Source organism: Vombatus ursinus, unplaced genomic scaffold (assembly GCF_900497805.2).
Source record: "Vombatus ursinus unplaced genomic scaffold, bare-nosed wombat genome assembly UNPS02014959.1, whole genome shotgun sequence".
In the NCBI taxonomy this organism is placed as follows: Eukaryota; Metazoa; Chordata; class Mammalia; order Diprotodontia; family Vombatidae; genus Vombatus; species Vombatus ursinus.
Window position 1 is genome coordinate 7,003,110 of NW_020954737.1, and position 14,897 is coordinate 7,018,006.

Here is a 14,897-nt window from a genome sequence, read left to right on the forward strand (position 1 = left end):
CTCACTTTTAGGGGAATAGGAAGGGTTTCAATTTATCCAGGCGAGGGAAGTTTTTGATACAACAAAGCTGCCCCCACAAGGAACTATAGGATTTAAATTAGTTTGTGGCCTTCTAATAATGTTTAACAAAAAAGTACATAACAGCTCTCCAAATATTTACTAAGGAAATGAATGAAAAATCACAGTATCTATATTCTATTGAAGCACATAGCCTCAGTTCTGAATAACCAAAAGGCAAGGAACTTAGAATTTTAACTCTACTTACCTTAATGCTTCTGCATAGAAAAGATATTCCTTCAGCTGATCTGCATAATGCTCCTCTTCTTCTAAAATATCATCAATAGAAGCTGCATATCTGTTTTTTTAAAAACACAAATGAATATATAATATATGTATACATACAAATTAAACAACTTTCGTAGAGTACAAAGTATTAATGTTCTAATGCCTATACCAAAAGCATATAGTTTTTTTTCCCAAAGTGTAATAACGGCAACGAAACCTATAGAAAACAATGCATTTCAGCCTATCCCTCTTAACAAAGTGTTTATACATATATGTGTGTGTGTGTGTGTGTGTGTGTGTGTCACATTCTATAAAATAAATTATGAAAAGACGTGCTGTTTTCCGTCACTTAGCACAGTGCCTGGCACATAACGGCAAGTGCTTAACAACCACTTATTTACTGACTACTATCCTCTCCTCTGATCAGGTCATTCTCATTACCACACTATGACTTCTGTCTGTGTTCAGGTTGTTCCTCTTTTCTAGAATGAGCTCCCCACTGTTTATCCAAATCCTAACCCACTCTTTAAGGATCTCTCAACGACCTCCACCGAAGCTCTCTCTGACTACTCTGTGACTTCACTGATCTCCCTACTTATAGTCTTCACCATACAATTCAACACCTAATTATAAGCTGTCTAATAATTGTGTTGTAATTTCATGTGTTAATAAGCCTTATCTGTTAGATCTGAATTAACATTTCAAGGACAGAGACCATGTCTTTTATTTCTTTGTATCCCCCAGAGTGTCTAGTACAGAACTGAAGGCAGTAGGCACCAAATACACTTTCTGAATGACTAAAGAAACAGAAAAAAAATCAGAATTTACTTCTTATCTATTATTTATTCCCTATTCTGCTAAATGGAGTAGGCAACAAAAGTTGCTGAAAAAAGACAATTTGCAAATATAAAATTTATGGGTCATTTTAAATACAAGGTGTCCCCAGAGTCTGGGTACAGCCTTAAACTTAAGTGGAAATAAGTAAAAGAGTGAGCGTGACAGTAGGGGACAATCTATTGGAGGAGATGGGGATGGAATGGGATCACTTGAACAGGTAAAGGGGCTAGCCTTCGTAAGCTTTGGCATCCCAAAAGAACTGGTGCAGTCCTAAATTTAAAGCTGCACTAAGACTTTTGGGACACCCTATAAAATGTGCATTTTAAAAAATGTGTATAATAGGCAGACACAAACATATACACCGAAATTACAGGTTAGGAATTTGCAATGTTTGCTTGGAGGAACTTTTTTCTATGTACAGATCAAATTCTTGGAAGTCACTGTTGAGAATAACGAAAGTTCCTTCTAGCTTTAAAAAAATTACGACAGTGGATACTAAGTCAATGTTAACAAAAAGGCTTTTGAGCAACAACCAAATTGATGGCAGTGGATAGGGCTGAGAGATAGGGAAAAGGGGAGGGATAAACAAGCATTTCTTGGGTAAAGATAAACAGTTGCTAAGGTTGATGTTATTTTAATACTTTAAAAATTATCTAGAAGATTACACACCATGCAGTTTCTAAGTATGCAAATTACATTAATTCTTCCAGGTGAAATACCAAACTGAGAGGAATATCTTTTGATTCTCTGTGGGTAACCTAAAAAGCTTTAGTTTTAGTATGGGCAATTCCAAGATAACGAATGCACTTAGAGGAGAAAAATAAAAATGTCCCATGATAGGCTCTAAGGTATCAGTTAAATCCTAGGAAAGGGACCTTGGAGTTACTGTAGACTATACTCTGAAGATAAGAGTCCCAAAGTACTGGAAACAAAACAGGCTTTATACTTCTCTACATAGTGTGTCCATTTCCAGAATACTGTGTTTAAAGATGGCAACTCTACCACAAGAAAAAGAAAGCAGAGTTAGAGAACACTGGGAGAAGCACTAATGAAATGATCAAGGGGATGGATGAGCTACTACATCAGACAAGATTAACATTTAAACAGCTCAATTTAGAGAGAAGAAATCTGAGAGAAGATTACATCAAAATGCATAAAATCCACTAAGAATAATAATAGGGCAAACACAGACTTGTTTATCAAAATGCAATTTGGAGGCAAAATGGTATAAAGGAAAGTACTAGATCTGAAATGAGGACCGCATTTGAATCCCAGTTCTACCATCTGGGACAACTTACTCTGGGCCTCAGATTCCTCATCTATAAAATAAAGGGACTGGACGAGATGACCCCAAGATCCTTTCCACCTATACATTCACTTTTGTATGATCTTGTTTAACAACTCTTAACTGTTTCCAGCCACTATTTAAATATCCAACCCTATTTTTCCCCCCTCAATCTTGAACGGAACACTTTCCCCCACTAGTTCCCTGTGAATTTCTTGGTGTTTCTCAGTTCTGCTCGGTTTGCAATTTTACCAGGTGTCAAAACTTCAATATATGTTTTTTTTTCCTTCTGCTTAAAGTAAACTGAGGTCTGGGGCAAAGAATTTCTGCCAGAATGAGAAAGCAGAGGGGGAAGAAGAGGGCTACTTTTTTCCTTTCCTGGGTACTCTACTCCATCTGCCCCCAACCCCAATGAGTTTTCCTAAGTTGGTCCTGCTTTTCATAGCTTCCTCATCTTTTCCTTTATTCCTGACCCAGTTTCTCTAAAATTTTCCAGGTATCACTGTCTTCTCTGGACCTGTCTTCAATGCAATTATACTTCAATTTCCTCCAGCCTCAGGCTCACACAGAAGTTCCTGATCTACAATGACTGTGGGGTAGAGGAGATTATTATGGGCCTAGAAAACTTTAGATTAGAGCAAATAAATGAAGACTTGGCGGACCACATCTGAAAGACTGCCACACTATGAAGATGGTACTTTATCTCTTCTATTTCCTATCCTCAATGGAACAAAGCAGGACCACATTGATAAGGACACTTTAATCAATCTATTCTCTGCAACCACACTTCATGATTCAACAAGGAACTCCAAAACTAAGGTTAGAATTACTTTAAAGATATTTGGGAAATCTTCCAATTCAGAAGATTCAGAAGCTGTATCAGAAGTTACAGTGATCCAGGAATCATTTTATAAAGACAAATGTGCATTTGAAATAGACTTTTAAAAGATGCATAATTATCACTACTTTACAGAACCAGTACAGAACTAGGTGTACTGTCAAATATCAGCCAACACCATGGAAACCCTACACATTGCCTAACATTTTCAAAGAAACTGGGATGCTAGAAGCTTTCAATAAATCTTTCTATTATTTAAAAACGCCATGGGGGCAGCTAGGTGGCGCAGTGGATAGAGCACCGGCCCTGAAGTCAGGAGGACCTGAGTTCAAATCTGGCCTCAGACCAAACACTTGACACTTACTAGCTGTGTGACCCTGGGCAAGTCACTTAATCCCAATTGCCAAAAAAAAAAAAAAAGCCATGAAAGCAACAAACATGAGCTTGGACAGACTTCAGGAGATAGTGGAGGACAGAAGAGGCTGGTGTGCTATACAGGGTCACGAAGTGCCAGATGAGACTTGAATGAATAACATTATTTTAAAATGCAAGTTAAAAAATAATCAAAAAAGACACTGAAGATCAGAAAGATGCTTGGGAGGCTAAGTGTTAGATTAAAATTTAAAAGTGCTCAAGCAACCTTGAGGGTAGGGGTGGAGCCAAGATGTTGGATTACAGGCAACCCACCTGAACTCTCTCAACATTCCTCTCCAAACAATTTTAAAATAACACCTCATACCAAATTTGGAACAGCAGAGTCAACATGAGGTCAGGTAAGACATTTTTCCAGGCCTAAGAAAACTTGGAAAGTCTGTAGGAGAAGTTTGTGACACGGGGTAGAAGCCTGTACAGAGCCCACACATATTGCAGGGATAAGAGCAGCTGAGAAAAGCTTTTACAGTGGAAGAGAAGAAGGGGGAAGAGAGAGGGAGCGGGTGAACTTCGCTCTCATCAGAACTTGCTCAAAGTGGGAATAACATACACACTCTATTAGGTATAGAAATCTATCTTACATACACTACAGGAAAGTAGGAGGAGAAGGGGATAAGAGAAGGGGGGAGGTGATAGAAAGGAGGGCAGATTGGGGGAGGAGAAGTCAGAAGCAAAACACTTTTGAAGAGGAACAGGGTAAAAAGAGAGAGAGTAGAATAAACCGGGGCAGAGAACAGGATGGAGAGAAATACAGTTAGCAATAGTAACTGTGAAAAAAAACTTTGAAGCAAGTTTCTTTGATAAAGGCTCATTTCTCAAACATATAGAGAACTGATTCAAATTTATAAAAATAAGAGCCATTCCCCAATTGATAAATGATCTAAAGATATGATCAGTTTTCAGATGAAGTAGTCAAAGCTATCTATAGCCACATGAAAAAATACTCTCATTGTTGATTAGGAAATGCAAATTAAAACAATTCTGAGGTACTATCTCACACCTATCAGACTGGCTAATAGGACAGAAAAGGTAAATGACAAATGTTGGAAAGGATATGGGGAAAATGAGACTTTAATGCATTGTTGATGGAGTTGTGAATTGATTTAAGCATTCTGTAGAACAATTTGGAAGTATGCCCAAAGGGCTATAAAACCATCCTTACCCTTTACCCCAGCAATACCACTACCAGATCTGTATCCCAAAAGAGATAAAACAAAAAGAAAAGGACCTTTATGTACAAAAATATTTATAGTAGCTCTTTTCTGGGGGTAAAGAATTAGAAGTTGAGGGGATGCCCATCAATTGGGGAATGGCTAAACAAGTTGTGGCTTGTGATTGTACTATAGGAAATGATGAGCAGAATGCTCTCAGAAAAACCTGGAAAGACTCGCGTGGGCTGATGGCAAAATGAAATGTACTACATACAAACTAACAGCAATATTGTAAGATGATCAGCTGTGAATGACTTAGCTAGACACAGCAATACAAGGATACAAGACAACTCAAGGACTTAGGATGAAAAATGCCAGAGAAAGAACTGATGGTGTCCAAATACAGACTGAAGCTTTTTTTTTTTTACTTTCTTTATCTTTCTTGAGGTTTTTTTCCTTGTCTATGTTTTCTTTCACAATATGACTATTATGGATATGTTTTGCATGACTGCACACGTATATCCTATATCGAATTGTTTGCCCTCTCAATGTGGGGGGAAGAGGAAGGGAGAGAATTTGGAACTCAAAGTTTTAAAAACGAATGTTAAAAATTGTTTTTACATGTAACTGGGGAAAAATAAAATATTAAATAAAAGCTAAAAAAAAAAAAAAAAAAGCAGCTAAGGCTGCAGCTGCTGCAGCTGCTTTGGGAGTTCTCAGCCCAGAGATGGTCAGGGGGTTGGACAACTGGTCAGAAAGAGATTACACAGGACTCTTCGCTGGCACTCGGCACTGACTGGTAATTCTCTTGTTCATCCACAGTTCTGAGTTGCAATTCCATGGAGGAGAGGAGAGCTGGAGGCCAGTCACAGGACAGCAGGGGCCCTGGTCACATTCTAAGGCAAGATAGCAGTTACATTTGTGGTTTAGGGGAACAAGGACCCATTCTGGGTAAAGACCAGAGTGCAGACCAGAGGAGCAGTAATCACACCTCGCCCAGAATCACACCACTTTGGGAGCACCAAAAACTTGCAGAACCCCAGAACTAGCTCTATAAACAGCAGCACAAAAAAGCCTGAAGCTTGGGACGGTACCTCGCTACCCCAGGTAAACTGAGCCCAACTTTAATATAAAGTTCAAAGTCAAGAAACAGGCAGGGGAAATGAGCAAACAACAAAAAAAGAATTTGACTATAAAAAGCTACTATGGTGGCAGGGAAGACACAGACCTAGAAGACAATGATGTCAAAGCATTTATAAATAAAGCCTCAAAGAGAAATGCTAATTGGACCTAAGGCCAGCAAGAATTTCTGGAAGAGTAAAGGAAAAACTGGGAAAAGAAATAAAGAGTGATACAAGAAAATTATGAAAAGAGAATTAACTTGGTAAAAGAAGCACTCAAAGAAATACTGAAGAAAATAACATCTTAATAAAACACAATTGGCCTAATGGTAAAAGAGACACAAAAATTCACTAAAGAAGAATTCCTTAGAAAATAAAACTGGTCAAATGAAAAGCGTTATAAAATCTCATCGAAGAAAATAATTCCTTAAAAATTAGAATTGGGCAAGTTGAAGCTAATGACTCCATGAGACATTAACAATAAAACAAAGTCAAAAGAATGACAAAATAGAAGAAAATATGAAATAGCTCATTGGAAAAACAAATACCTGAAAAACAGATCAAGAGGTAATTTAAGAATTATTGGATTACCTGAAAGCTATAGTCAAACAAGCCTAGACATTATATTTCTTTTTTTTGTTTTGATAATTAATTTATTTTTAGTTTTCAACATTCACTTCCATAAAAGAGTTTGGGTTTTAAATTTTCTCCCCCTTCCTCTCCTCTCCCCGCCTCACAGGTGGCTTGCAATCTGATATAGGCTCTACTTATACATTCATATTAAGCATATTTTCCCATTAGTCATGATGTAAAGAACAATTAAAACTAATGGGAGGAACCATGAGAATGAAGCAGTAAAACAAAACAACAAAGGAAAAGGAGAGCAAATAGGATGCTTCCATCTGCATTCAGATTCCATAGCTCTATCTCTGGATGTGAACAGCAATTTCCATCATTAGTCTTTTGGAGTTGTCTTTCACAGTTCTTTCTTTGAATGTGGATAACATTTTCCATCATGAGATTTTTGGAGACATCTTAGATCCTTGCATTGCTAAGAAGGGCTAAGTCTATCAAAGATGGTCATCACACAACGTGGCTGTTACTGTGTTCACATGTATAATTGATATATTACTTGCCTTCCCAGTGGGTAGAAGAGGGAGGAGAAGAGAGGTAGAGAATTTGGAATTCAAAATTTAAAAAGAAATCAATGTTAAAAACAAATACATAATAAATCTGAAGGGGAAAAAAAGTACTCAAGCACTTAGCAAGTTTTGGAATCAAGGTATTGGTTTGAGATTAGGATTATGAACTCTAAAGAATATGGGAGTACTATTATTGCTGGAGCCATAAGACTTAAAAAGACCTAAAGTTAAGCACAACAATCTAATCTGGTTTTCCAGGAAAACAGATAAGCAGCATATGCTAATTTTCTTGTTGGTTTTCTTACAGTTTATTATACTTTTAAGGATAACTGTATCTTTGCACAGGAACCTAACTTTTAAGATAGGAAGCTGGGAACTGAAGTATCAAAAGAAAATGTTTGTATGTTCAACACCTTAAGGATGGTGTTGAACATTAGTTACACGGGTCCCTGAACAACAAATTTCAGTTAAGTTTGGGCAGATGCACTGGAAGAAGCCTCAGTGAATTCCAAATGATGAATAAAGCTACCAAAAGTTTATATCATGAAGTGTCCGAGTTATTATGAAACATCCAGAAGGCCACAATTATGAAAATGTATGTGTGAAAGGGGAAGGAAAGAAGCAATAAGGGTCAGCAAGAGGTTTCACTGACATTCAGAATGTGCCAAACTCCAGGTCTACAAAAGGTCTCCAAAGAAAGCTTCTACTTCTATTTGATTCCAAAAACTCAACTTCCAAAGATGTCATCTCATGTAATTTCAATGTTATCATCCATAAATTTACTGAAAATCAAGTGGTAGGATAAGATCTCCAAAAGTAAAGTTCTATCACGTAGTTATTCTAAGGTTCAACAGAATAATAACAATGGTGATGATTCACATTTTTATGGCACTCCTGGGTTTACAAAGCACCTTTCTCGCAACAGCCCCATGAGATAAATGGTGCAAATATTAATATTAAATGTTTAACTACAGGAAGTGATTTGACCCCTCTGGGACTTAATTTTCTTCATCTGTAAAATAAAAAGGCCAAAGTAATGACCTCTAAAGTTTTTTTTTCCCTAACAAACATTCTAAGATTCAATGACAAATACCCATATATACTCAACGTAGAAGGAACTAGTGAACACCACATCCAATATAGACAAAGAATACAATAAACATCTGTTGATATGAACTGATATTATTCATCTTCAAAAGAAAGACAAATTCTATCATTAGGACACATCAAAAGCTTTACATCTAATTATCCAATACTGACTTGGGACTTACACATCCATATGATGTCCTGCACTCTGTAGTCCATCTCCCATTTCTTTTTCTATGGCACTCCATTCACTAAGAAAAAACGGATAAAATTATAAATATTATATAAATTAAGGATATGGCAAGTTAACAGGCTAGTCTTCCATATTATTTTTTTCCAGATAACATTTAAAGAGTATATGCATGTGTGTGTGTATTTGATACCCAAGCAAACTACTCTGTTCAAGCAATAAAATCCAACTCAATTATACTTTAAAACATTTTATCAGATGGGCACACTAATACACTATTGATGGAGTTGTGAACCTGTCCAACCAATCTGGAAAACAATTTAAAATATGCTAAAAAAGAATATGACTAAATCATCCTTTGACCCAGAGATCCCACTGCTAGGCACATACTCCGAAGATGTCAGACAGAAAAAAAGATCCCTTATATAGGTATCCTAAGAGTCTTAGAGCAGTTTTCATCCCTTCCTATCCTAGTAACGAATAACTGATTGCAGAGAGGCTAAACAAATTGTAGCGCCTGATTCTAAAAGAATGTTGCTGTAGTCCTGGCTTTGTCACTATATCACTGTGTAACCCTAATCAGTTCAGCTCACTTGTTTGGACTCAATTTCTTTATACAGAAATAAAGTAGAACAGTAACATTAGCTCTGCAGTCACTGGACCTGGATTCAAATTCCATCTCTGGAATTTACTACTTGTGTGGCCTTGGGCAAGTCACAGTAGCATCCCTGGGGCTCAGCTTGCTCATCTATGAAATGAGTGAATTGAACTAAATGGTTTCTGAGGTCCCTGTCAGCTCTAGGGTCATGACCCTATGATTTCTAAAATGAGAAAGTGGACTACATGGTTAATCTCTAAAGAAGCTTCCAGCTCTGGAATTACTTTATTAAAATTATTATATACTTTTTAAAAAAGCTTTATGTAATATATTCACGATTTAATTTGCAATATCCTTTTTCCATTCTTTGTATACAGAAAGGTTCATTTATATTGATGTTTATCAAGTTCAGAAAAAAAAAAAACATCTTTTAAAGACTCTTTCTTTGGGGTCTATACCCAAAAAGATCAGAGAGAGAGGGAATTGTACAAAAATACTATAGCAGCTCTTTTCGCAATGGCAAAGAACTAGAAACTAAAGAGGTATCCATCAATTTGGAGAATGGCTAAACAAATTAAAGTATATGAATGTGATAAAATACTAATGTGCTACAAGAAATGAAGGGGACAGTTTAAAAAAGCTGGGAAGGTTTGTACGAAATGATGCAGAGTGAACTGAGAAGAAGCAGTAGAACAACTGATAAATTTTATAACAATAATACTGTAAAGCCAAAAAACTTTGAGAGAATTAAGAATGATGATCAACTTTTTGGCGACCAACCATGATTCCAAAGGCCTTGTAATGAAACATGCTACTCCCTCTCCTGACACAGAAGAGATGGACTCTCATTTCTGATTCTATTTTAATTCTGAAGGGTAAAAAGTACTGTTTCTTCAACAAAACAGGTAATAAAAATCTCTAATTACCATTAATGAAGTGAGAATTTGTTACGAAAACAACTTATGAAATCCCAGGGAAAGAGTATAAAATTTTAGAAGGCAGGGTATGAAGCACCCTTACAGTGTTAAAATTCTTTAGTTAAACTTTTAATTTTATTTTCTCCTTTTTGTAATCACCACATGTTTTTTTTGTTGTGTTTTGTTATGCTTTTTGATTGATTAGTCATGCCCAACTCTTCATGACACCATTATGGTATTTCTTGGCAAAGAGTGGTTTGTCACTTCCTTCTCCAGCATGTTTCACAGATGAGGAAACTGGGGCAAACACAATTAAGTGACTTGCCTACAGTCACACAGCCAGTAAGTGTCTGAGGCCAGATTTGAACTCAGACGCTCCTGACTCTAGGGCCAGCATTCTATCCACTGCACCACCTATCTGCAAACCTAACTGCCAGGTTCAACAAAGTCAAATTTTCAAGTTCAGTAGTCAATTTCCTGGGACAAATTGACCCCCATTTTTTCTAGAAATCAAATCTGTAGAATTATAAAAATTGCATATGTCTAATTGCCTATCGAAAGTTTGGTCTCCCTTCCTCAAGCCTTTCCCCTCTCCAATCCATCCTTCAGAAAGCTGCCAAAAATGGTTTCTCTAAAGTCCAGGTTTGATCATGCCATCCCTTCACTTAATAAATTCCAACAGTTGTCTATCATCTCAAGGATCAAATACAAACTCCTGTTTTGCTTTTAAAGCTCTTCACACCCTGACTACCTTTCCTGCCTCACTGTACATTACTATCCTTCAAACTCCCTCTATATAGTCAAATGAGCTTCAAAAAAAACAAAACAAAACTGTTTCTCATAAGCAAGTGTGCATCATCTTCCATCTTGATGGCTTTGTACTGTCTGTCCTCCACAACTAGAATATACTCCATTATCACTTCCGTTTCTCGGACTCCTCAATTTCCTTTAAGGCACAGATTAATGAGGCCTTTCCTGATACATACAGCATGTAGTATTTCCCTTCAAAATTATCTCATGTCTATTTGGTATATCCCTACATATTGTTGTCTCCTCCAGATAGATTGGTATGGTTCTTGAATGTGACTGTTTTTGCTTTTGTCTTTGTATCCTTAGTACAAAGCATGGTGCTTGACACTTAGCAGGTGCTCAATAGATGCTTGTTGATTGATCTAATTAGCCAATTTGTATTTAATCAAAACAAACATTGATAACAGTAAAAATTATATTCATACTTTTCTCTAAAAGGTAAGACAGTCATTTATCTCTTTTCTTCCTATTAAGGCAAGTCTACAAACTATCTTTTAGTATGACATCAGTTCAAACAATGTTTTTAAAAGTTTATTCTCCCTAGTGAAAAAACACACAGCTTGCCTGATTAATTTGCGTCAGACATTTTGGTAATTAAAATAAATGTTTCATCTTGGAAACATTTGGTTTCTCTCCACTTTTTCTGACTATATAATGAATGACTTTCCTTTCAGTGCTATCTTGGATAATAGATGTGTCCCATGTGAGAGGTTTATAATGACAGCAAATTTCAAAATATCAAACAACAGACCTATTAAAAACAACCCAAACACATTTGACTTAGTCTTCCTGTTCATTCACAAGAATGTTATTCATGAATATTTGCCACAGAAATGTGTTTGACTTAGTTTACTCTGTTGATATGAAGATTATTTAAAAATTAACTGGTTGGAAAACAGGTTAGAGAAAGACAAGTAGTAAGTATGACTGTGATTTTTTCAGACTTAATTGAAATACAGCAAGTCTAATTTCTAACAGCTGCTTAGAGAGATATAGCAATTGATATCAGAAATTAAGAGAATTACATACTGAAATTCAACATAATATATTATTGTAACTACAAATTATATATATATATAATATACACTTTTTTTTAGAAAATTACTTCAGTAACATTAATCTTTTTTGGCAGGGAGGGAAGGAGATTTCCATCTACTCAAAGCAGTGTCCATTATTTATTCCAGAGAATATAAAAAGCATTCAACTCTGCACTACACATACTAGCAACAATCTTAATAGTGTTCTGAAATACACCTAAATTTAACCACAAATACACTGGTAATATGTTAAAAAAGTGACATACACTGAAAAGTTAATATCCTTAAATGACTAGAGATAAGAAATCTATGCATCTACCACAAATTTTTTTAAAAAGATAATTCAACCCAAAAAAGCACTATAAATAAAAAACTAGCAAGAAATTCGGGATGGCAGTCAAAAACATTAGGAACAACAAGACTTAAATTCTTAAATTTAGAAAAAGACAACTGCACAAGAACAAAAGATTTATACAAAAAAGCCTCAGTTGTGTATATAAAACACTCTAAGGCTAGAAAACACTCCTTGTGACAAAGGTCTTTTTAAATACCATGAATTCTGATTATTATTAATAAAAATAGTGAGCAGTAGTTCACATTTGTACAGGGCTTTGCATTTCACAAAGCACTTTTTCTGAAAAACTATATATAAGTATTATTTGTTTTCATTTTATAAAAGTGGACACTGAGTCTAAGAGATGAATAACTTGCCCAAAGTCCCATTAACAACTAAATGATGAACCCAGAAGTGAAACCAGCCTCTTTGGACTCTTACTTTCAATGTTCTTTTTACTATGGTGTAAGAGTTCTACTGTCCAGAACCACACATTTGCAAAGATATATAATTTCCCATATGTAAGGCAAACTGACTAGAAACATGAGGAATGCTTTAGAATGATAATGCTTACCTGAAAACTCTGCCATAATTTCCATGAACTTTATAGACACCATAGAGTCGGTCTGCCACTCTCTAAAATAAAGGTTTACAGAAGCTGATTTAGGTTGCGTTTAACTTATATTCAGGTTACTACCAAATTATTTTTATCAGAAGATAAAAATTTTTCAATCCCCCCCAAACAAGTTCATCATTTTAAAACCAAAAGCAATATACAAAAAAGAGAAAATGATATTCTAAAAATAGTACAAAAACTCAGTATAACCCTTTATACCACAAAACTTATGTTAGCATTGCATTATGTACTGTTTTGACTAGTTAAGCCTCACCAACATTTCCCAAATGTCAGACCCCACCTGAAGGTATAAACCAGAGAGTCCGGCATTGGCCACACAAACCATAGGTGTTCCACTGGTTCCTTAAAGCCCTTCCATATCCTAAGGATGGACCATATCCCTGATGTTACTAATAAAACAGGAAAATTTGGCTCCCAAACCACTCTATAAGAATCCTCAGCGCTAGTAAAGCCTCTACTTAAAAGAAGATACTGGTCCTTTAAATATCTGAGGCCATCAACTGCAAGAGATGGATCAGATCTATTAAAAAGCTTTCAAAATTACCCTAGGTAGAACTCAGTCCTCATTCCAACTGGAACTTTTTAAAGTTCTTACCTTTAATTTCTGGACCCAAACTTTTAGAAAGGTTGGCTTCCTCTGCCACCCCAAAAATCCTGCCTTCTATCCCAGATTCCTTGATGTTACCTAACAGCCCACGTCACATAGCCTTTCTTACTCCTAACCTACCTCCAAGTGACCACATGACCTAGAATTCCGCCCCAAAACAGTACAGATGAGAGAAAAGGGGAGAGTTGAAATGAGCAGTAAGGAATTCCAATCTTAGGCTTAACATATCCACTACACTTGCCTCCAAAAGAAATGTCTGACATAAAATTTGAATAAAAATTCACTATTTACCAACAAGTGTGATTCTTTAAAGCTATCAACCCTTATAGCTAACAGAAGTCTACCATGAATTCAGAATTCTAGAGAAAATCTTTTAGTCCAATAGGTTTTTGCAGAATCTAACCCAAACAAAGAAAGGCATGTACTCCATTCCCTGCAGTGCGTGGTAGGTTAACTCTCCAGGTTTTGATCTTGCTCATGACACAAGCAAGGAAGTTAACTAACCTTTGATTAATACTAATGATGATGGGCAAAAGAAAAAGCAGTGAATCCAACCCTGAAAAGTAATGAATACATAGTCTCCAGGGAGCCCAAGAACAGGTCTGAAGAAAGGTTGCTTTTTTAGGACTAATCACACTCTGCTGTGTCATGCCCTGGGAGAGATATAGAGGAATGGTTAATGTTTTTCCTTTGGTTGTAAGGTTTGTTCACCCTTCCAGGAAAAAGAATGGGAACAATGACAACAGAAAAGAATAATCCTGACAGCCAGGGAAAACTAAGAGCTCTGCAAAGATCTGATCAAAAGGAAAAGGAAACCTGAATCCCTGTCAGGAGATCTTGAACAACAAACATACAAAAACATTACTTGGACGTGACTAATCTCCAGGTTAAATGGCAAAAGGGGTGAAATGTTTCACGCAGTTTTCATTTGCAGAAAATGAGTTTGAGATGGTCAAAGCAAGTATAAACAGATAAAAGGGGCATGTCCTTTTTTCACTCAATACTCCTCAGTACCAGAGGTATAGGATATGGAATCCCCCAGTTGTGATGGTAGAAAAAGGAAACTGGAGAAACAGCCTTCATGGGACTGCTAATCAGCATAGGGAGCAGGGAATATGCAACTCCCTGATTAGGTCATATCCTACAGAAATCCACTGGATCAAAAAACTTTTCCAAAATTCTAAACAATGTGATAGACAATTATTGTGCCAACCAGCAAAGCAATTCAAAGAAAAAATTACCATAGACCTGTTACAGCAAGGCTAATATAGGAAAAAGGGAAGCCCAGTTGTCAAAGTAAGCCCATGATTGGTAAGACCCTGATATTAAGTTTTAGGGAAAGGAATTTTTGTATGATGGACCCCTGTTAGTCTAGTAAAGCCTATGAATCCCTTCTTGGAATAAGGTTTTTAAATGAATATAGCACACAGAATTACAAAGGAACCAGTTATATTGAAATATAATTATGAAAAAATATTTTAAAAAAACCAACAAGCTCATGGATCCCAAGTTAAGAACCTTTGTTTTGGGATTTTTTTTCTGACTATGAAAGGAAACCTAACACAGCAGCACCTGAACATGAAATCCTCC

At 36.2% G+C, this 14,897-nt stretch overlaps 1 protein-coding gene across 1 annotated transcript in view; it reads right to left on the bottom strand.

Moving 5' to 3' along the window:
• Positions 1 to 14,897, bottom strand: part of SNX4 (sorting nexin 4) — an 80,511-nt gene that overhangs the window by 18,776 nt on the left and 46,838 nt on the right. The window contains exons 8-10 of the mRNA XM_027845286.1: positions 12,638 to 12,699; positions 8,363 to 8,428; positions 266 to 355 (exon numbers count right to left, since the gene is read on the bottom strand). Coding sequence (XP_027701087.1) covers positions 266 to 355; positions 8,363 to 8,428; positions 12,638 to 12,699 — 218 coding nt within the window. The remainder of the gene's footprint in view (positions 1 to 265; positions 356 to 8,362; positions 8,429 to 12,637; positions 12,700 to 14,897) is intronic.